At 34.4% G+C, this 25,102-nt stretch overlaps 1 protein-coding gene across 2 annotated transcripts in view; it reads right to left on the reverse strand.

Annotated features, from left to right (window-relative positions):
• Klhl2 (kelch like family member 2) overlaps positions 1-25,102 on the reverse strand; it is a 102,825-nt gene that overhangs the window by 13,196 nt on the left and 64,527 nt on the right. Inside the window, exons 5-8 of one of the 2 annotated variants that reach the window (XM_027927058.3) lie at positions 23,873-24,035; positions 8,154-8,263; positions 5,554-5,670; positions 4,212-4,361 (exon numbers count right to left, since the gene is read on the reverse strand). In XM_027927058.3, the coding sequence (XP_027782859.1) occupies positions 4,212-4,361; positions 5,554-5,670; positions 8,154-8,263; positions 23,873-24,035 (540 nt within the window). Of the gene's footprint in view, positions 1-4,199; positions 4,362-5,553; positions 5,671-8,153; positions 8,264-23,872; positions 24,036-25,102 lie in introns of both variants that reach the window. The other variant, XM_027927057.3, reaches the window with a different exon arrangement.

Genomic DNA, 25,102 nt, shown 5'->3' on the forward strand with positions numbered 1-25,102 from the left:
AAGAGCTTAGACATCTCACTAAAGAAAAAGGACCCATGCATGAAGTAATTAAAAAACAAAATACAATTATACATGATCAAAAAAAAAGTATATGATTAGTACAGACAGTAATTGTTTCTACTAATCAGAAAATGAAAAGCTGCCATGATTTATGAAAGCTTCAATCAGGGAGAGGAATCAGGGCCTTGAGAGATGTATGGAATTTAGAAACCAATGTGTGTTTTTTACTGAGTACACCTAGGCACTTTATGGCACCAATGAAAATACAGCTGACAAATCAGGGAAGTGTCACTGTTAACGCTATCTTATATGGAAAACTGTAAAGAATGGCCAGCACTTTGAGGGGAAAAAGATGAGATGATTATAGGAAAAACAGATGTTAAAGACAACACAAAAAAAATCAAAACAGAATGATGGAATAACTCATACATGCAAACCAGGGATATTTGCAACTTTGAGCAATGGCTTATCTATGCTTAGAACTATACAAAGATAGATACATAGAAAATAGTGCTTCCTAAATCAGAGCAAATCCCAAGTTTCTAAAAAGAAGCCTATGTTAGTTAGTTAATAGCTAGAGGGCAGAAAGAATTTTTAAAGGTCTTAAAATAAGATTGAACATAGACCAACCACACAATTTATTTTAAGTCTATCATTCTTCCAGTGCTGAATTCAAATAAGCAAAAGGAAGAATTAGTGAAGAAAACCCATAATGCCCTCCCCTTCCACCCCAAAAGAAAAAAAGGAGGGCAAGGTTATTAACAGAATTATAATGACATCAAGATCAACCTTGCATTTAAAGATCTGTGTTCAAAACTGCCTGATGATTTATACGAAAAGTCTTAGACATGGTATCTGATAAAGATCAATTAAAAAACTCAGAAGAAATATTTATAAAATGACACTGATTTATAGACTTCATGATTCTCAAATTCTGAATCTCATGATTTCCAAACAATAGTTCAGTTTTGCATATAAAAATGAGGATGAAAGGAGAAATGTGTTATTACAGAGAATAGTAGTAACATGTGTCCTTTACTACCAAGAGAGGCAAATAAGGTGGGGATTGGGAGACCAGGAATCAGAGAAGAGAGAATGTACAATGGAAAGACAAGAGAGCAGCTACAGAGATCGAGGCACTGTGCTAGAAACCTGTGCTGCTAACCACAAAATAATTGTTCAAAATGCTGACACCCCACTTATTTGTAAAAAACACCTGACCCCATTTGAGAAGCAGCACACTAATTATGCTATAAAAGAACATTAAAACAGAAAAAATCTTACATAGGAAGAAGTTAAATGTAATGTTTGAGAAGGGTATAAGAGCTATGGAGTTAAGCAGATTCAAGTAATCATCCTGAAAGGTGAGTCAATTAAATTTTGTTCTTTTTGTTTTCTCTACCTATTAAATATTTATTTTAAATGTTTCCTGAAAAAACAAGTTTTATAATTTTTTTATTGGAAATTTCAATAGACACACTGGGTAAAAATATACATCTAAAAATAAGACAGTATTTGTAAAATGTATAGATTCTAAAGAAAAAAAAAGAATGAAGGACACTACAAAACACTGTTTTCTCATTATGAGGTTCAAATCCAAGGATGCCTTACACAATCTAATACTATTTATTGAGAATGCAAAACTAATGTTTAACATATAAAAAAGACTCACACATGCAATAGGTATGAGTTCATAAAATGAGAACCTAATATAAAAAGGATTAAGTCATTGTTGTGGTAGAAAAATTATCCAAACCTTACAATAATTTCCTCAGCACTACCACCACATCTTGTTCCCTTTGACTCATCTGTATGATGATAAAATGTATCATGACTATGAAATATAGATGCATAAGAAAGTAACCGTTGCTTCATTCTTACTCGCTTAGAATTAGTCCTGAATACAGCCACTGTAGAAGGACCAACAGTGCTGCTGAAAAGCTCCCAACACAAGCACCTTTTCAAAAATATGTGTGGATAAATAAACAGTGAGAAGGGATCACGTAGGTGAGACATGCAAAGTTGAAACAACAGTGTTGTTCTATTATCTACCATGCCTGTTGCCCACCTTGCCAGCAAACTGACAAAGCAGAATACAAGAGAACCTCCATGCATCTGTCTACCCACCACAAAATATAAGCAACAGAATTGCCAAGTTGAAAAGTATAACACAGTTGGAAAAGCAAAGTCATACCAGTAAAATCCAAAAAACTGAAACTGAATAGAAGGTACAACGTCCTTAAAGAGAAAATAAAACACTTGATAGGATTTTACCAAGAATTCTTTAGGAGGTTTACAAAAGTGACATGTATTTCAGAAACTATAAATTCACTTTCACTCAAAAATTCTCAGCAGTATAGTTAAAGATAACAAAGTTAAAGATGCCCGAAGAGGGAATATACAATTTAAGAAGACAGTTTTTTTCTTTTTATAAGAAATACTTAAAAAGTATTAAACCTGAAAGAAGTTAGACTAGCATTTAAAAAAAAAAAAAGTAATTTTAAATGTATGGCCAATACTCTGAACACTTTTTATAAACTGTTTTTTTATAAGAATAAAAACACCAAATAATATGGACAAAAAAATGAAGTGACAGAGAATTATAACAACAGCTATTATAAAAGCAGGTAAAGGGGTATTTGTAAAATACAAACACTCATAAAATCAGCAGACCCAGATGGCATGCATACTGAAGTGTTAGGGAACTAGTTAGTGTACTTACTGAGCCACTTACAATTATTTTTGAAAAATCTTGGAGAACTGAGGAGAGATCAGAAAATTTTAAAAAGGCAAATACCAATTTTCAAAACATGGTAGGAGTGAATGCCTTGTAAAGACCTTTTTTAAAGTAATAATAAATAATTCTCAGTAAAAATTTAGAATATTTTGAGAAAAGCATTCAAACTTCTAGGTAACAATAAAATAATGAGAAACATGCAAAAGGATGTTTTAAAAAAAAACAAATCTGAATCCATTTGATTCTCAATCTCACCAAATGTTGTATGCCAAATTTCTCATTTTTGGCTAAGATAATAAACGTCATCATATGGACGGAAATTTTCTACAAATGGATTATGTCAGTGGGTGGGTATTTCTAATGAGGTATTACCAGGGAAAGTGCTGAGGCCCATTTTAAATTAATCTATTTACTAATAATCTAGAAAATTAACTACAATGGTACAGTGGCAAAATCTGCAGTGAGATCTAAATTGGGAACTGATGTTAACATTGAGCAAAACAAAAAACACCAATTAAGATATGAACCAATTAAAAATGTTGACTACAGAAATTAAACTTGGAAAAACAATATATAAAAGCATTAAAGTGGAAGAATTTTAGAGATCTAATTCAATGGAAAGGACAGAAGTATAACTAAAGATGATGTGGGAAAACAAGTTAATTCTTGTTTCTTAATCCAGCATTGCCCCAAGAGGTAAACCCCCAAACATAAATAAAACATTATACTATGGATCATTCTGATTAAGCCAATACACAAAATGCTACTTAAAAGTGTTGGTCTTTCAGTACTGTGAAGAGGCAAATAGATGATAAAGAATTGCAAACAAGAGAAAGAAATGAGGGGTCATTCTGTAAGGAAAATCAAAGCAGTAAATCGTGAATGGCCACAACTAAGAAAATGAAGGTAGAATATAAACTTGTGCACAGGAAAATATGGACACCAGTGAGATGGGAAGATATGGGAAATGTAAGTTGAAATAGCTACATATGTAGTATGGGAAACTGTCAAACAGTATACAATAAAGAGTAGGAAGAAAAACTCAACAAACTATCTTATTATCCTTAGTTCTAATATGTAATTCCATGAAACTACCAGGTTTTCAGTTATATATCCTATAATTTCTTACAGAGAAATCTTTCTGCCTAGTATGATTTTCTTCTTTTGACCACAGCTAATGCTTTACTACTATAAAAAGAGCTAGTAAAATTCAAAGGGACAAGACCCAATTGCCTTCCGTTCCATAATAGTAATATCATGCAGTTTATGAAGACTAAATAAAGCAAACAAACCCCACCCATAACATATAAAATTAATAAGGAGATTAAATCATATAGTCAATAATGCATTCTTCAGTACACTGTATTTTGCAAGGAACTAAAATAAGCATGGAATTTTGGATGATCGAAAACATTAACGGTTCACCATAGGGGCTTTAGATGAAGTAAAAACAAGTACGAACAGTAGATCCTACTTTGGGAAGATTCATGGGTGTTCTCAGCCGTGTCCGGACACTCTTCATTAATATCCGCTGCTCTGTTGGCAGCAAATGATACTTCATAGCTTCAATTAGGTAATCTTTGCAAGCACTGCTATTCTTGACCAATGCCTCCTCTTCAACCCTCTATAAGAAGAAAAGAGATAAACCCCATAAGCAAACAGCCATTTCACAATAAAACTACTAAAGAAACAGAATTAAAGAAGAGGAAATAGCAGTAATCATCTTCTCTATAATCACTCTTTACTTCTGCTCATGTATCTGCTTGCAGAGAAAAACACATGTAAGTAATAGAGAAGAACTGCAATGAAAATGAAAAACTTCCAAGGTCAACTAGACAATATGATGAACTCTAGATAATACTATACTCATCTGTTTCTTATCTTTAAACATTAAGTCACACAGTTAAAAAAAAAATAAGCAAAACAACAACCTAAGAAACAAAATTTAGATAATGAGCCCTTCAAATAAAGTAGACAAAACTAATAAATTAATAATACTTTTTTCAATTCTAAGAGAGTAAATAAAATATCTGGAAAAAACTCAAAATACTTTAAAATAATATGTCTGCATCACAAATAAATCTTGTCCTTACTATGCCTGACCTCAAATGCAAGACAGGGTTGTTTTTTTTTTTTTTATTCATTTCTTTAATACCAGAGGACCAATGATTACACAGAACAATTTCAATAATGTGGTTTCTAGAAATTCTAAAAAGTTCAGATCTAACCTTCAATAAAGAAATGTTCTTTAGATGGTTTCAATTATAAAATAATGCTGAAATATTCCTAGAAGATTGCCAATAAAAAAGTAAATTTAAAATTGGTCTGGGATTAAGGAATCATTATTCCTATTTTATTTCAAATAACCTTTTTTTATTCAGCTTAAGAAAGAAAAAAAAACTAAACACATCTCACTGTGAAATTATTCTATCAAGTAGAATTTAATAGTATTTGGGTCAAATCTTAAAATTCCATTCCTGCTGGGGAATCAAAAGAACAAAGCAAAGAAGATGTAGAACAGTAACACAGTCATGGCCCATTTATCATATGTACTTAAATGACCACAAATACTACCTTTTAAAGCTGTAGTACCTGCTTACCCAAATAAGAAAAAGGGGCTGAAATAAATTTCTAAGAATGGGGAATGATGTAAAGGGAGCAGCTCCCAAAGACTGCGCGGTGTCTGATTTGTCCTCCTTCCTGAACTCCATGGATCTGTATCCTGCAGATCTTATCAGTGTGTGATGGGGATCTCCACACTGTCAGGTCAGTGACAGGGCATTATGCATATTCATATGTTTTGCATATGTTTTTACCTGAACCAAATACTCCCGAGGAAGCAAAGGTAACCGTACATGTTCCATCAGTCGAGCCATAAACTCTTGCCTCACATCCTTGTCGTGGTTCACCCAAGCTATTACTGCTTCAAATACCTTGAAGAAAATATGGAGAAAGAAAAAAAATAAGTAATGAATTATATACCTAAGCATCTGGACAAAATATACTACATGTTATATACAACCCTTGCTAAGACACCCAAGTTTAATCAATAGTTTGAATTTTTTCAAAATCCTGATTTGCAACATACTTACCAAGCCATTCGCTCATTTCTTTCTTTTTTTTAAATGTGGGATTAGTAGGTACTTTAATAAGTATCGTTGTATACTTGGTAAATATTTTTCATTTGGTATTTACCAAACATTTTTTTGGGAGGAGGCATGTATTGGGGATTGAACTCAGGGGCACTCGGCCCCTGAGCCACATCCCCAGCCCTATTTTGTGTTTTATTTAGAGACAGGGTCTCACTGAGTTTCTTAGTGCCTCCCATTTGCTAAGGTTTGCTTAGAACTCTTGATCTTCCTGCCTCAACTTCCTGAGCCACTGGGATTACAGATGTGCGCCATCACATCTGGCTGGTATTTACCAAGCATTTTACCAAGTATATCATCTAAGCTTACTGAATTTGAATGGTAGCTGTGATAATATGATGATACATGATTTATTTCACTGTTGATAACCTTTCCAAATTGAATTTTGTTCTACTTACACAGATTTAAATCTCAAGTTCCATTGGAATAAAGCATCCAAATATTAAAGTACAGTAATATTTGGAATGAAAACCATGTAGACATACACAAAACTCGTTTTTGAATTTTTCTTTAGTTAACAAACAAATGTTGGACCACACGCTTATAAAATGAGGATCTGCACAATAGGTTAATTCTACACTCTCACAATAGTAGGATATTAAAATAAAATAATAGTTTGAACTTTTTTACAACTTAAATAAGAAGGGCATTACTACTCACAACATATTACTATGAGATAGCTAATAAACTCATATGAAGACAGTGTTTTTCCACATAATTTCCTCCGAGACTGATAAATATATTACTTTATAATCTTTAAAATGTTGTGAAAAATGTAAAATAACATGCAAATGAATTAGTGGAGGCAATAAATGGTTTTTAAAAATACAGTAATAGAGAAAGAAACTAAAAATAGTGCACATTATAATTAACTTCCCTCTTTAATTCCTTCTGTCAACAAGTACTTATTAAGTACTTCTGTGTGCCAGGTGTTAGAGATAAATAAGTGAGCAAGATAGTCTGCAGTCTGTCAATTCTGTCTATTATTTCTCAGTTCTGTCTTCTCTCCTGCTTCCACCATCCTACATCAGACCCTACTGCTCACCAGCATGACTTCAGCATCCTCTATCACAACTCCCAGGACCCAAACTTTCAGGTACTAACCTTCAACACTGAATCTAAGATGGCCCTGTGCAAACAACAGAGAGTGGTAGAAGCAGAATGTGTGATTTCTGAAGGTCATCAGAAGCCTTGTGGCTTTGTAAGTGGTGTCGTGTAATGCTCGTTTGGGCAAGCCAGATGTCATGTGAGAAGTCTGATTATTTGAAACCACCATGCTATGAGAAACCCAATCAAGATACAGAGAAGAAGGGAGAGAAGAGATGAGGACATAGAGAAAAACAAAACAGCCAACCCTCAGCCTAGTAAACAAAGGCAGTGAAGGAACCACCTTGAACATTCCAGAACCACAAGATGCCATGTGCTGAAGAACTGAAGCCACAGATCTCTGGCTCAAGGGTAACTATGCCAGATATCTTAAACCATTTGGGCCACCTTAACTGAAGTCTCAGACCCTGTGGAGCAGAAATAAGCTGCTCTATTATGCCCTACAGGAATTCTGACCATAAAATTTGGTTATTGCTTGTGCCACTACATCCTAGACTGTCTTATTAGGAAGCAGGAGGAAAACAGAACAGCCCTCATGATATTTCTCTAATGCACATATTATCATGGTTATCTTTTTCTTGCTTAAAACCCAGAAAGACTCTTCATCACTATAGTAAATTTAACTTTTTTTAACACACCAAGAAGTTATTTTATGATGTCATCTTCCCATTTCTTCTCTTACCACTGTCCCAAATCCAATCATACTTAAACAAACTGAATGCATTTATTCTTTTATGTTTCTTTATATTTGCATAATCTATTCCCTGTCCCTGAAATGCTCTTCCTACTCTCACCCAACCTTATTTTTCTGGCAAACTCAAACTCATTTTAAAAAATGACTTAGATCACAATTCTGATAGGAATCTAACTGCAGGAAGAAACCCTTTTCATAAAGGGTATTTGTTTCAGATAGTTTAATGTGTGTAAGCTCTTGCTGGGGGTCAAGTATAAAACTCTAATGTCTAACAATTTGGGAAACCTTCCAAGAAGTGAATATACAGAGTCAATCAACAAGTCAACTAGATGAGTTTCTTAACTTCTAGACAAAATATGACAGGCTGTCACTATAAACATAAGATCATAAATTTATGAAACAAATTGAAAGAAAGGAAAAAAACATACTCTGTCAACATACACTGGGGAAAAAAAAACATACTTACCTTCTCTTCTGAGGAAATGGTAAGTTTGTCACTTGAGATTAAGCTGCACACTTGTTCAATACCGAGGTTGAGAAATTCTTCACTAAGTACGACATCTGCAAAATGTTGCTCTGTTTGGGAATTAAAATAAAAATTAATGCATTTATACCAATATCCAATTATGACAGTTTCTTAACTTCGTCTAACCTACAAATAAGAAAACCAACTGCACTTCCTCCAGGCAAGAACTAACCAACTTCACAAACTCAGTTCATGATACAGCAAAGCAACAACAATACGTGTGGAAGGCTGCCTTAATGGACAGTCATTTAGCTGTATCAGTTCTGTTCTATACGCTGCACTTTGGAGTTAAGCATGTAATCCTTTTCATGGTGATGACCCAATTAGTATTTGCATTTGTAAAACTTTTTGATATCAGAGTTGTATCTGATAGAAAATAAGGTTTCAATAATTTAGGGCTGGGGGCTGGGGTAGTGGCACAGTGGTAGAATGCTTGCCTAGCACATGTGAGGCATTGGATTTTATCCTCAGCACCAGATAAAAGTAAATAAAATAAAGGTATTGTATCCATATCCAACTAAAAATAGTGCTTATTAGTATTGTTATCCCTACGTTCTAAAGTAAAAACTTGCTTTAAAAATTCAGATTATCTTCTAGGTCCTCACAATTAACCACATCCTAATACTACTTAAAAAGATTTTTTTAAAGATTTGCTTCAAATAAAAAATGAATATAAACACCATAAAATACCATAAGAAGAAGTGACTAGTTGGCTTCCCCTTTAGGACATTTGGAAAAATCTACTTTCAAAACTTCATGAATAACTATTCACCTTATAAAAGGTTCATCACAAGATGACTTTAAATATAATAAGCAGCTCTGGAGTGATTACGAAATGATTGGCTCTACAAAAATCCAAGAGATACAACTTTTTTTTAAACTCAGTCTTGGTTAAACAAGGTATCACACTGAAATAAATACAAAATTGAGACAAAAATGAAAAATCATGAAAACAACATATCAATAGAACAGAATGGAGAGCCCAGAAGTAGCACTACACAAACTGATCTTTGACAAACAAAAATAATTCAACACAGAAAGGGTAGTCTTTTTAACAATATCCGAACAGCCGATCATCTACATGCAAAAAAAAAAAAAACGAACCCAGGTAAAGACCTTATATTTTTCACAAATATTAACTCAAAATGATCCATAGAATTAAACATAAAACACAAACTTTAAAACTCCTACAAGTTAACAGAAGAGAAAACCTAACAGATCTTGGGTCTGTCTGGTGATGACTTTTAGATATAATACTGAAAGCATGATTCATGAAAAAAATATTTGATAAGTTGAACTTCATTAAAATTATAAACTTCTTCTCCCTGATACTAAAGATATAAAAAGATAAGCCACAGTCTGGGGGAAAATATCTGCAAAACACATATCTAATAAAGGACTGTTATCCAAAATATATTAAGAACACTTAAAACTCAAAGAAAATGAGTAACCTAAGTTTAAAATGAGCACCAAACAGATCTGAACAGACACTTCATCAAAGAAGATGTAAAGATGGTAAATAAGCATATTAAAAGATGTTCAACATTTTATATTCTCATAGAGTTACATGTTAAAACATTAATAAGATTTATTATTATTATTTACTAAAACAACTAAAATTCAAAACAAACAACAGCAACTACTGGTAAAGATGTGGAGCAACAGACACTCTCATTCACTGCTGGTAAAAAGACAATTTGGCAGTTTCTTCCCAAACTGAACATACCCTTACTATACAATCCAGCAACTTCACCCCTTGTCATTTACTGGAATGAGTTGAAAATCTACGGTCAAACAAAAACCTATACATGATGTTTATAGCATCTATAAAGGTTAAGTATACAAAATAGGGTCAGTTGTATCACATCCAACTGAAATGGAGCCAAGAGAAGCATATGTATGCCTGTTTCAAAACTGTCTTGCAAGCCCAAGCCACAACCCTGAGGGCCTAACTCCAATATTACAAGTCTTACCTAGCAATTATGGTCACATGCCAATCAGGACACTACAGCACCAAGGAACTCTCTTTCAAAAAAAAAAAAAAAATGTATATAACATTCCCCCCACCACCACCACAATTCAACATTTTCCTTTGTTTTGAAGACATGCTAGAGCCTACCCTGGTGTGTGTGTGTGTATCCTGAATTGCAATCATAAGACATTATGAAAAAGGCAAAACTATAGAGATGATAGAAAGATCAGTGGTTACCAGCATATATCAAAGGAAAGAAGAGAGATGAATAAGGGATTTGTAGGGCAGTAAAAACTATTCTATAATGGATATATATCATTAAACATTTATCAAAACTTACAGAATATACCACACAAAGAATACCCTACTATAAACTATAGTTAATAACAAGACATTGATATTGACTCATCAACTGTTAACAAATGTACTACAGTATGCAAGATGTTAATAACGGGGAAAACTGGTGGAGTGGCGGACTCAGGGAATATATGAAAACAGCATTTTCCCCTCAAATTTTCCATAAATCTAAACCTACTGTAAAAATATAGTATATTATTTACAAATAATGTTTACAAATAATGCACGAATAAGGAACAACATTGTGATAAATTTGTGATTAAACATGAACATGATCAAAACTCAAATTACAAAGAAAGTCAATAATACAAACTAAGGATAAAACCTAAATACCTACTTTTAAGAGATCTAGTCTTTACAGTATAATAGTACTTCAAAACTTAATATGAAAGAATTTTAACAGGGTTACAGATTTCAAAATGTTATCACAATTAATGGCACATGTTCTTCTACATCTAAAAACTCCTACTATTTTCTGACCTTACTAGAAGTTCATGCAAAAAATCATTTCAAAAGTTTTTTTGGTACACTAACAAAAACAAAAAAGTCTTCAATAGTTGAATCTATTAACTGAAAAATTAATACAAGAAAATCATAGCAAGATTCTTTAGACTTAACGTTCTACAATACTGAGAAATAAATCAATTTTAAGGAAAAATAGCATATAACTTTTAAATATTTATGTATAACAATTTAGAAATTCAGATAGAAAACACACAGTAGATATTGAATAAAAGAGATACTAACATAAATCTCTTTCTCCCTAGTTGTAACAATATTTCACCTCCAAATATATGTCTATAATTGTTGTGTACTAAGTTTCTCCTATAAATTATAAATCCGAATAGAAGTAAGGGGATTGTTGGCCTCCTTATAATTTTCATGTGGGAAGAAATTCTCCAGGGGCGGTGAAGAAAAGAGAAAACACAACTTTTCTACACTGTGACTATATATGTTATCTTACTTAGCCCCTGCTTCACGGATCAGAAAAAAATGAATTTGTTAAAAAAAACAAACTTGGGGAGTGATACTAGCCAAATTATATTGTTATATTGTGTGCATACATGATTATGTAACAACAAATTCCATCATTATGTACAACTATAATGTACCAATTTGAAAATGTGGAAAGAAGAAATAAAATTGAATTAACAGAATAATCTATACAAATTATATGTAAATTTACATAAATTGTTTGAATCTAATATGAAAAAAAAATTGGTGTTTTTTTTGTGTGGAATTATTTAACAATAGTATTTACTTAGTAGCATGATGGCAGCCTCACTATGAATACACTAATTTGTCATTGACAAATGTCTTTCTCAAAGCACATGGTTCAGAAAAGTAAGATGAAGTTTTCAAAGTGGGTATAATTTGTTTTAAAATCATCAAGTTAGGACATGAGTACACCCTATCTAAAATCAAGTCCGGGATCCTTACTAGTAGATCAAAGGAGGTCAAGAGGGCATGGTCAATAATCAACTATTACTGCACTGACAAAACTAGAACAGCTAATACTCAAACAAATGAACACTGTCCTTCACCAACTACACAAATTACTCTAAAGGAAAAATGAAGAAACAAAGAAATGTTCAAGTTCAAAGTAACTCTGATTGTAGACATACATATATTTTAAAATTATTTTCAACTTCTGCCAACTTTCTACTGAAACCATCACTCCTTCTTAGAAAATCTTTCTGTATTGTTATTTGATGTTTACACTCCTGTATTAAGTTTTCTTTGGAAAGAGTGTGGTAAATATGTGGCACATCCCTAAATATGGAGGGCATTGTTTCGAAATATCTGTTGGAAATCGGTTTACTTTAGGGTCTTCTTTTCCTCTATTTAGATTAAATACATATTTCTTCAAATGTTCTGCTGCATTAACTGGTAGGCAATTTAACAGGATTGCTGCCTTTAACATACTTCCCCAGGACCCATGACCCAGGACCCAAGACAATCAGGAAGCCCCAGATGACTAGCTGAATCATTCTAAGGCATTTGATATTTTAAACTCTGGCTATTCAAGTCTGTCCTTCAAATAATCTAATTGGAGTATTAATCTTTCCTACTAAAATAAGATTCTACACACTTACCTACAACAATTCACACAATTTATATAGCATGAGTCTATCCACAAATCAGCATATCTCAAGAATATTCTATGATTGCTATCACTGGCCCAACCCTCTGTCTTCACAATGGCTGTGTGCTCAGACATTGCCAAACACATTTCTGATGCCTAGATTGCAGTTTCCCTTGCTTCTTGCTTCTCAGTAACCCATGATTGCTCTGCATGATCCTATCAATCCTAAAACTTACCAATTCACTTAGCATCAAACTGAAAATATTAAAAATCACATCCAAACTAACTACAGTATTTTTAAAACATCTATCATTTTTCCTTTCTTTTTTATAACCTTTGTAGCATAACAAAATTGAGATTTCATGAAAAAAAAGACTTAAGCTTCTGATAAGCACTACTGAAAACTGGGAATAAAAAATTAAATTGATTATTACTCAATTAACGAACTATTTCTAACTATTTCTAATGAGTTATCAAGAGAATATATATTTGAATTACACGCTAATTAAAGCATATCTAAATAATATACTAACGTCTCTTTGAGACCTGGATGTACTTCACCACCTCCACAATGGTGATTCTCAAACTTTATGCTAAAAGTGACTTTTCTATTTTTGCCATCAAACTATCCTGCTTTTTGAGTCTGGTTTAGAATAAAACTAATTAGAATATCTAGGATATCTAATTCTCCTCAACTAAAATAAAAAACAATCTTGTCATTTGCGGGAGTGGGGGTATATTTGCTGGGAAAAAAAGCAGCTGATGTCAAAATTTTCGGGGCAAAAGATGCTACACAAAACTGTTATGGAAACATGTAAGATCCAAAATACATCTCTAAAGGGAATCTCTTGGTTATCTCAGAAAATAAAAAAAAAACTTTGAATAAGACCACAAATTTAGCCCATTTATGTGAGATACATACATAATGTAGATCACTTCCCAAATACATATGACCAACTAAGTAACAAAAAATCAAAGGTGCCTACCAAAGCCAGTTAGTGAGGCATTGAGTATGGTTTCCAAAAAAAATTTTAAAGAAATACATATTTAAATTTTAAGTATCAAAAAGCAACTGAAAACATGTTAGGATAGAAACTGGGTCACAGGAACTCTGTGGGAAGAAGGCAAGAAGGTATTGCTGCCCATCTGTTATTTAATGCTCTTTATCCATCATCTATCATGACATTAAATGCTTTTATAATTACTACTACCAAGAATAAAAATGATATGACTGAACATTTCTTGCTTAGCCTCAAGCCATAAAACCATAAGGCAAAAGATTTTAAAAAACTGAAAAACAAAATACCCTACTATGAAACATTGTGCTACTTCATACACTGGTAGGAGAATAAATTAGCACAAGTCTACAGAAAACATTTTTGAAATCTCATCCTGCAAATATACTTGGCCACTTATAAAATGACACTTATGTCATTATGTTATTCTCTCCTACACTGTTTTTCTGTTTTTGCAGTGCTGGAAATCAAACCCAGAGCCTTGTGTATGATATGAGCACTGTTTTTAAAATTATATAAGAGAGCTAATCAGTAGGAATCGGTTAAAATATAATATATTTTATTCTGTTGTGGCTCAGTAGTAGAGAGCTTGCCTTGCAAGTGTGAGGCACTGGGTTCGATCTTCAGCACCACATAAAAATAAATAAATAAAACAAAGGTACTGTGTCCATCTACAACTAAAAAATATTAAAAAAAAAAAAAAAAACAAGGACGCTCATGATACAGAAAAAGCTTTAGAAAATATTGCCAACTAAGTAAAAACAAAACATAGACCAGTAAATACAGCATGATAGCTATTTGTTATATAAGAGGAAGAGAGACAATACACTGTACATTAAAAAGATATAAAAGGAACTAATAAAAACATACATAGCAAAGCATTTACCTAAAATGTGAAGTCAAAGAGCATGTCATCTCAAGAGTACAGTCTGTCTCCTCTCAGCTATGGTTACTTGCTATATTTATAATCTTGTTTCATTCAACTCCTCTCTATTTTCTTTACTTCTCACCTAGTTACCCACCTTGACTATTGCTTCTAATTCTTTCACCCAATATTGTCAAATCATCCTGCTTATAACATACAGCTTCACTGTGACATTCATTTGTCTTCAGTAGTTTACTGCTGGCCACTCAATAAAAGTCAACCTCATTCTATTGGTATTTAAAAATCAGTTTCTTTTCCCTGAAAAAATATGCAAGACGGCATAAAGACTATGCATCAATATGCATAGACATTAAACACAGGTGTTGTACACATACAACATACATATGCTTTTTTCCACAGCGAACATGTATGCAGGAGTCTCTCACTCTCTAAAGCAGTTTAACTTTCCTGTTTGCTTCTCTCCAGCAAATAAATTAAGCTTATCAATAAACAACGGACAATCCCTAGGATTTGTCACACCAGGCCAATAGAGCTCATCAGGTTCAGAGCTCTCACCCCAAATTAAGTACAGTGAAACCTGCAATATAAGTAAAAAATATTCCTATTCCATTTTGTATCCCGTAATAATGTGTAAAGTACCATTTGTATTTGATTTCTAAAGACCAAGGACCTTTTTCTTCACAACTAAATGCCAAGAGAGGTCTCTGTAATTCCTCTACACTGCACCTTGAGGCAGAATCCCATCTGAAAATTGATGGAAAGCGCATGACTATATTATAGTATCTCAATCCATAAAGTTCTCATTCTTGACAAAGTGTTTTTATAAAAATATACCTGATCTTCATTTTCCTAATTAATAAATGAAAGTGTAATGTTTGACAACTACTAAGGTTCTGACAAGTGCCGACACTCTGTGTTCTTTGACTCTCAACATTATTAATATCTCAGGGAAAATAATTCACGTATGTATCTCCATCAGTTTCATTAACTCAGATAGTTTTGATGAAACCAAAAAACAGCTCATTTCAGTAGAACTCTAACAAAAAAGCAGAGCAAAGATTGCACTTAGTTTACTAGGGCATAAATAAGGTCCACAATGAGTACAATATAAAAATGATTACTTTTTAAAGACAAGTCATTTAAGTCAGCACGAATTTATTTAAGAAGCATCATACATCCAGCGCTTCCACAGTTCTCCAAAGAAATTAACATTGTAATAGACTCAAAACAATCAGCATGTATTCTTTAATATGCATATCACATAGTCAAGGCTAATAATATTAAAATCACTCACTCAGCACAAGTTTCTTTCAACAAGGCAGCATTCAAATCATGGGCTTATTCTGACAGATGTTTACCCCAAGTAGTGATTGCTAGTCTAAACTGTAGAGGGGTAGACAAATAATTAGAATTAAAAAAAAAATTCTATACGAGAAAATGTTGCAAGAACTGCTTTTATAGAGAATAAGTCATAATCCAAACAGAGTGGATTTGGGTGTGGGTTTACTATAACTGGAATATAAACTATTACAAACAAAGACTAAAGCCTATTATTGTGCCTATTATCTATCACCCATAGCAGTTTGGGCAATGCTAGGCAAACTGGTGCGGCCAAATTGGAAAGCAGTATGGAGATTTCTTGGAAAGCTGGGAATGGAACCACCATTTGACCCAGCTATTCCCCTTCTCGGTCTATTCCCTAAAGACCTAAAAAGAGCATGCTACAGGGACACTGCTACATCGATGTTCATAGCAGCACAATTCACAATCGCTAGACTGTGGAACCAACCTAGATGCCCTTCAATAGATGAATGGATAAAAAAATGTGGCATTTATACACAATGGAGTATTACTCTGCATTAAAAAATGACAAAATCATGGAATTTGCAGGGAAATGGATGGCATTAGAGCAGATTATACTAAGTGAAGCTAGCCAATCCCTAAAAAATAAATGCCAAATGTCTTCTTTGATATAAGGAGAGCAACTAAGAACAGAGTAGGGAGGAAGAGCATGAGAAGAAGATTAACATTAAACAGGGATGAGAGATGGGAGGGAAAGGGAGAGAGATGGGTAATTGCATGGAAATCGAAGGAGACCCTCGTTGTTATACAAAATTACATACAAGAGGAAGTAAGGGGAAAGGGGGGAAAAAAACCAGGGGGAGAAATGAATTACAGTAGATGGGGTAGAGAGAGAAAATGGGAGGGGAGGGGAGGGGAGGGGGTAGAGAGAGAAAATGGGAGGGGAGGGGAGGGGAGGGGGGATAGGAGAGGATAGGAAAGGCAGCAGAATACAACAGACACTAGTATGGCAATATGTAAATCAATGGATGTGTAACTGATGTGATTCTGCAATCTGTATACGGGGTAAAAATGGGAGTTCATAACCCACTTGAATCAAATGTGTGAAATATGGTATGTCAAGAACTATGTAATGTTTTGAACAACCAACAATAAAAATTTTTTAAAAAAGAAAGTTTTACTATAAAAAATGTATCACTGCACTGCTTTTTAAATAAAAGTCATTCTCAAAAAAAAAAAAAAGAAAAGAAAAGAAAAAAGAAAGTAGCTTTGAACAGAATAACCACTGGATCTAAGCCAAACAGTCAAGAACTGTCTGAAAGAAATGAACTCAGGGAGTACAGATTTATGAAGAAATATAAGAGAATGAGAAGGTCGAAATATTGTCACAAAGGCTGAAACCATGGAGTTCCAAATACGACAGTCCAATATCCTCTGGAATTATGGTCTGAGATAACAAGTAGATTCATGGAAGAAAGATGAGGGCCACACAGAAATAAGAAGAGAGGTCTCAAGTGAGCCAACAGTAAAGATTCTGAAGTAGCTGGTAGCAGGAGAAATGAAGTACAAAATGAAAAGGTAATCAAGTATATGGGCTGGGGTTGTGGCTCAGTGGTAGAGCGCTTGCCTAGCACATGTAAGGCACAGGGTTCAATCCTCAGCACCACATAAAAATAAATAAAATGAAGGTACTACATTTACAACTAAAATTATTATTTTTTTAAAAGTATGCCTAGAAGCCAAGAGAGAAAATGGGCTACAAGAGAATGCTGTGGACCACACCTATCTGTGCAGAACCAAGACATGACAGCAAGAGAACAGCAGTCTGGAAGTAGTACCCTTCTACTTGTGTTCCCAGTGAGTTGAGGGTATGGCCTTAAAGGCATTCCCCTCCAATACGAAGCTGGGGTAAGGGGACCAAAGTTTCAATTAAGAGAAAGGGAAAGGGAATGCATGTGAAAATAAACAGGCATCTAAAAAAGTTGGATAATTTGACTGATCTAGATCTTCATGAGAAGTGTAGGTGCTGGATAAGGATAAGGTACTAATACAGGGGCAGGGAAGTATTAACAGAGAACAGAGAACAGCAAGACAGGAGCAGGAAACAATGGAAAGTGCCTGGAAAAGAGTGCTTCTCCCCAGGCAGTCCTGTTGATGAGAAACGTAGTGCTCATTAACTCAGAATTTCAGCTAGAGCACTAGCCCAAAAATGATAATGTGAATTTTCCTGAAGGTAGTTAAAACTGGAACTAGGAGCTTCTCTGATTTCAGTACAGGGAGTGATGATGTATAAGATGACTAAGAAACTACTATTTTTCCCTTAACTTATTTTGACATTCTTGAAATCCAACTACTTCCAACCCTTGGTTATCAACAAGAAAGGCTACATAAAATTCATCTAGTAATTTATAATTAAAATCTGTTAGAGTGTTTGCCTCACATGCACAAGGCCCTGGGCTCAATCCCCAGCACCACCAAAAAAAAAAAAAAAAAACTAATTTCCTTATAAGAGTCTTCTGTTAGAACTATTAAAATATGCCTAAACTCATTTCTTGTAGAAATAGATAAAGCAATCAGAAATTCATCTGGAAAAATAAAAGACCCAGAATAGCAAAAGCAATTCTAAGCAGGAAGAGTGAAACAGGCCGTACAGCGATACCAGACTTCAAACTATACTACAGAGCAATAATAACAAAAACAGCATGGTACTGGTATCAAAACAGGCAGGTGGACCAATGGTACAGAACAGAGGACACAGAGACCAATCCACAAAATTACAACTTTCTTATATTTGATAAAGGGGCTAAACGCATGCAATGGAGAAAGGATAGCATCTTCAACAAATGGTGCTGGGAAAACTGGAAATCCATATGCAACAAAATGAATCTGAATCCCTTTCTCTCGCCATGCACAAAAGTTAACTCAAAATGGATCAAGGAGCTTGATATCAAAACAGAGACTCTGTGTCTGATAGAAGAAAAAGTTGGCTCTAATCTACATATTGTGGGGTCGGGCTCCAAATTCCTTAATAGGACACCCATAGCACAAGAGTTAAAAACAAGAATCAACAAATGGGACTTACTCAAACTTCTCAGCAAGAGAAACAATAAGAGAGGTAAATAGGGACCCTACATCCTGGGAACAAATCTTTATTCCTCACACTTCAGATAGAGCCCTAAAAAGAACTCAAAAATTAAGCAATAAGAAAACAACCCAATCAACAAATGGGCCAAGGACCTGAACAGACACTTCTCAGAGGAGGACATACAATCAATCAACAAGTACATGAAAAAATGCTCACCATCTCTAGCAGTCAGAGAAATGCAAATCAAAACCACCCTAAGATACCATCTCACCCCAGTAAGAATGGCAGCCATTATGAAGTCAAACAATAACAAGTGCTGGCGAGGATGTGGGGAAAAGGGTACACTTGTCCATTGCTGGTGGGACTGCAAATTAGTGCGGCCAATTTGGAAAGCAGTATGGAGATACCTTGGAAAGCTGGGAATGGAACCACCATTTGACCCAGCTATTGCCCTTCTCGGACTATTCCCCAAAGACCTTAAAAGAGCGTATTATAGGGACACGGCTACATCGATGTTCATAGCAGCACAATTCACAATAGCTAGACTGTGGAACCAACCTAGATGCCCTTCAATAGATGAATGGATAAAAAAAAAATGTGGCATTTATACACAATGGAGTATTACTCAGCACTAAAAAATTATAAAATCATGGCATTTGCAGGGAAATGGATGGCATTAGAGCAGATTATGCTAAGTGAAGCTAGCCAATCCCTAAAAAATAAATGCCAAATGTCTTCTTTGATATAAGGAGGGCAACTAAGAACAGAGCAGGGAGGAAGAGCATGAGAAGAAGATCACCATTAAACAGGGACGAGAGGTGGGAGGGAAAGGGAGAGAGAAGGGAAATTGCATGGGAATGGAAGGAGACCCTCATTGTTATACAAAATTACATATAAGAGGAAGTGAGGGGAAAGGGGAAAAAAACAAGAGAGAAATGAATTACAGTAGATGGGGGTAGAGAGAGAAGATGGGAGGGGAAGGGAGAGGAGGGGGATAGTAGAGGATAGGGAAGGCAGCAGAATACAACAGACACTAGTATGGCAGTATGTAAAAACGTGGGTGTGTAACCGATGTGATTCTGCAATCTGTATATGGGGTAAAAATGGGAGTTCATAATGCACTTGAATCAAATGTATGAAATATGATATGTCAAGAGCTTTGTAATGTTTTGAACAACTAATAATAAAAAATAAATAAAATATGCCTAAACTGATAAGTTCAATTTTTATCTCCATTATAGTTCTGGGCTACCCAAAATGCTAAAAGCAAAGGTTTTCATGATTTGAGAAATCATTAAAATATGAATACCACCTAAAACACTTCTCTATGAGAAGTAAAAAAAGAGTCCATAAACAAGCAGTATCCTAAGAAGTCAGTACACTTGGAGTTAACTAGAATTTTTCATTTTTAAAAAATAACAAAGGCTGACTTCAGTTCAGCACAACCATGCCTCAAAGCGGTCACTAACCTGGCTGGTCTGATCACTTCTGTTGTCACTGGTTTGAAGCAGATCACCACTTGCCTTGGAGAAGCACATGGACCAGTGAGACAGGCTGTGACTGGCAGCACCCCACTGCTGAAACCATGCCAGCACAGGTGCAGAGAAGGAGCCCTGTGGACTCCACACCCTCTCCCGCTGGGCCTCTGCTCCCTCCCCACTTGCTTTCTCAGCTTTTTACCTTCTCTACAGAGGTCCCATACTGTGAACACTAGGAAGCTTATTTCCAATCTCCATGTGAAAGAAATAAGGCATATCTGAGTCCAGACTCTCTGGTGGGTTTTAAGGAGTATACATACTCTGTAGTTTCTAGACGGTTCTAAGCCTGGTCATCTTGGATCGGAAAGCACCCCAAGGGTACGAAGGCTTTCTTTCCTTACCTATCCTTTCTCTCCCTCAGATCCTCTTTCTCCTCCCTTCTTTCTATGTACTTATGTATGTATAAGTATCGACACTTCTATTGCTATTTTCTTCCTTTCCTTTTTTACTTTCCTGCTCAGATAAGCTCATCACAGGCTCTGCTCAGCCCACACCTTCTGATAAAGAAAAAGATGTTGACTTTTTCTATTGCTACTGTCCCCTTCATTCTCTAATCTTTTCAGATGGTATATGTTTTGACTAGGAAGTAATATAGGAGTTTGGATAGATATTCTGGACACACAAAATGCTTGAAGATAAACTAAAAATCAATTCTTTGGAGGTAAAAGAGAGCTATGGACAACTTCCCACGTGGGCTCCTTACCTCCCCATCTCCTAGTACTTAAGATATAAAAATAAAAACCTTCACTATCAAGAAAACTGCTTTTTAGCATTATTCTGGATTATTTATTTTAGAAAGTTTGTTGCCACAGGTCTCAATACACCAAAGATATGGAAATGGCTTCATTATACAAAGTTATATTTTGTAATTATATTTGTAAAATAATAATAAAAGTATAATGGTGAAAGTATATAGAAGAAACTGACAATTGCTTCAAAATAATATAGGAGGATGTATAAAATGTGTCCAGCTATATAGAGACTAGTGATTTGGGTACTTTTCTGTATATATCTTAGATTTCATTAAAAAGTTTACATAGCAAAAAATAACAATCGAAGAGGGGGAAGTTAAAAGGGTTCTAGCTAAAACAAGATTAACCAATAAGTTAACAACTCTTGAAGTTGGATGATGAGTACTATTCTATTTTTGTACATTTGCAATTTTTCATAATAAAAGATGTTTTAAAATGGTACTTACAACCCTAAGAACTTTTTATTCTAAATAAAAAATTCAAAATCATGGTATAAAAGCAGTGTATCCTTTAAGAGTAGATTCTGAATTAAAATATAGTACACTAAAAATGAGGAATCAACGTTTCTGGGTAATTTTCTTAAAAGTGACAAGAATTTTTCCAAAAAACAATTTGTAGAAGGACTCTACAAACTAAGATACAGAGATGTTCTAACTCTAGGGGAAATTTCTTCTTATTCTGTAGTAAAATACAATAAAGGAAATAATCAAATCTAATTATCTCCTGATAATACAGCAAATGAGTTGGTTCTAATATAAGCAAAACTAAGAGTATTAGTACATCCTAAGAATTATGTTTAGGTATCTTTCGCATGAATCCAGTTTTATTTGGTTTCTCCTGAGGGACTTGGCCCCTATTAAGAGTCAATTTACATTTCTCAAGAACTATAGAGGAACTACAGAATGCAACTAGCATTCTGAAAAAGATATAAATAGCAATTGCTGCATATAGAGAAAAATTATCCAAAATATATAAGTTTCCTGGAATTTCCTAATTTAAGTCAATTACAACAGGTGTATTATGTCTAGCAGTTAATGGAGACTAGATTTAGAAGAAATATTTTCTACTTAACTGAAGAATGTAAGTGGTTGCACTGGAATGTACCAATGAATTAAATTATCTGTTTTTTTCTTAAAATGCCTTACCCCATGCAAAAGGTTTACACCTTGCATTGTGATGTAGGCATTCCTCAACTTATAGAAAGGTTGTTATAAAAGCTTATCAATAAATCAGCTTCATGGAACTCAAATTACATTTTCCCACTGAAACAATTTTATAAAGAGTAGTAAGGCCATCTTTAAGAAATCCATAAAGCTAAAATTCATAGAACCTATTGTGCTTTACTGAAACACTGTAGGATTTTTTTTTTTTTTAACTAACCACTAGGAATCATTACTTGGTTAATACAACAGATTCTAGGAATATGTCTCTCCATTGCTCTATGCATGTAAAAACACACACACACACCATCTACCCACACCTATAAAACAGAAAGCTCCTTTTCTCTTTAGTGTAAGCACAATGAAGGAAGTAGAGCTTAGAAAAAAGGTTCTTGTACCTGAAGGCTGGGAGAGGTAGTATGCTAGAGCTTATTAAAAGGCAATGAACACTAGAAGTTTCTATAAGATTGGTTCCTACTGAATCTTAAAGATGCAGGACAAAAGTCTTGCAAGCAAATGGTGTATTATAACTTCTACCAGTTGTCTCCTGGAAAGATGGTTTGTTTGTTTTCATTTTGTTTTTTTGCTACCAAGGACTGAACCCAGGGGTGCTTAACCACTAAGCCACATCCCCAGCATCCCCACCTTTTAATATTTTATTTAGAGACAGGGTGTCACTAAGTTGCTTAAGGCCTCTCTAAGTCCATTCCAGTGGCTTTGAACTTGTAATTCTCTAAACTGCTGGGATTACAGGTGTGCGCCACTTGCACAGCTGGAAAGATTTTTTTTAACAAGCTTAGAAACTTCCTAATAATCACTTTTAATTATGTATTTTTAAGCTTTCATAAACTCAAAGAAAAATAAAGTATAGGTTACTTTTGTGAATATTAGATACATCCAAAGATCTAACAATAACCTCTCCTCCCCAACTATAAGATTGGGGGTGCGGGTTGAAGGAGCCTGCACAGCAGCTGACAGGCATCCCTCTGCCAGGGACCAAGGCCAGAAAGTCTTGGCATCTGCTCTCTCAGGAGAGGGCTGCCTACACTTGGGACCTACTTTTCTACTCTACCCAAACACATCTAGATTTTTAGATTTTTTTAATCCACAAAACTATTTTTAAGGATGCAAGAAAAAGACATAAAAAAAATCACAAAGACAAATAACTTAATTTCACATGAATACATTTTCTCATATGCCTAATCCTTTGACAATTTGAAAGAAAAATACATAGGGATCAATACTTCCACAAAACTAGCTATTCTATTATTCAGTCCCAACACCAATTTACAGTCACTTTTTTTTTTTTTACAGTCACTCTTAAGGTGAGAATTTCATGTTTCAATTATGCCTTGCTACCATTATAAGATTTTAATAAGTATTTTTTATAAAACTCATATCCATAAACATTACATGACTTTACAGAGACCACTGCAAAAGCACATGAGAACAAGAGTTCCACATTCCTCCTGGTCTCCAATTCAGCTGAAGTCTACTCCACTTGCCTGCATAGGTGTTGGCCTTGTTCAGGAGGTCTGTGCATGCGTGCATATCAGCGAAAGCCCGAATTCCTAAGCAGTTGACAGGGTGAAGCTGAGATTCCAAGAATTCACAGCAAGTCTTCTTCACATCCTGTAACTGTAACAGACCAGCTGCTGGGAGAAGTACCTGTAACACACAAGGGAAAGTGCTTAGGCCACTGCTATTTTACCTGCTTCTCCAAAGGGCACAAGAGGTCCAGTCATCCACACCCAAGTATTCCATAGAAAACAAATGTAACAATTATTTGCAAAAGTGGTAATGACTCTTCATTCTCTATAATTTCTAAGGAATCGTTCAAAGTTCTCGGCAGTCTCAAGAATATAAGATATCAGATCATATTATATTTATGGTTTGTTTGATATGCATAAACAAAATGTTCCTGAATTTTTAAAAACACCCATTATTAGTAAGCTAGGGGGTGCTATCATTCAATAAAATGGTTTTGTTTGCTTAATGCAATGGTCCTGAGCTTCAGAATTTTGTGAGTAAGGGGTGTACCCAGACAAAGCCACATTTTTCAGAAAGCCTGCTCTTCCACTGTCTGAATAATACAACAAACTGTTTTTCTTAGGGGGTAGAACAACTTTTATTTAGCCATTTTTTAAGAGTGCATTTTAATTATACAGAAAATGTGTTTCACTGAGGCACATCCATACATGTATATAGCATACTTTGATCATAATTACAAGGGTACAATAATTTAAAATTCAACATGAATCTCTAGTTACAAGCAATTTCTCTAGAATGTAATACATTACTGAAATAAAAAGCATAAGTAGTAATTGCCTAATAACTTTTAAATTCATATTTGTATTCCAATAACTCCAAGCAATTTTATATCAATTATCAGTTGTTTTGTAGAATTTAAGCACTATCCTCACTATAAATACTACAACTAAGATTATACTCCTTTTCAAACAGATCAATAATGGAGCGATTTTTTTCTTATAAGTGAATGAGGAGAGCACTATTTTAAGGACCAGATTTGAAAATCAAATTGAGAAAAACTTCATTTAAAAAGTTATCAGGCACAGTGGCTCAGCAGTTAAGTTAAGTAAAGCCCTAAGCAATTTTGCAAGATCCTGTCTCAAAAATTAAAAAGGGCTCAGGAGGTAGCACAGTGACTAAGCACCCCTGGATTCAATCCCTGGTTCAAAAAACAATAATAATAAAATAAAATAAAAAGAAAGTAA

Source organism: Marmota flaviventris, chromosome 3 (genome assembly GCF_047511675.1).
Source record: "Marmota flaviventris isolate mMarFla1 chromosome 3, mMarFla1.hap1, whole genome shotgun sequence".
Classification (NCBI taxonomy): Eukaryota; Metazoa; Chordata; class Mammalia; order Rodentia; family Sciuridae; genus Marmota; species Marmota flaviventris.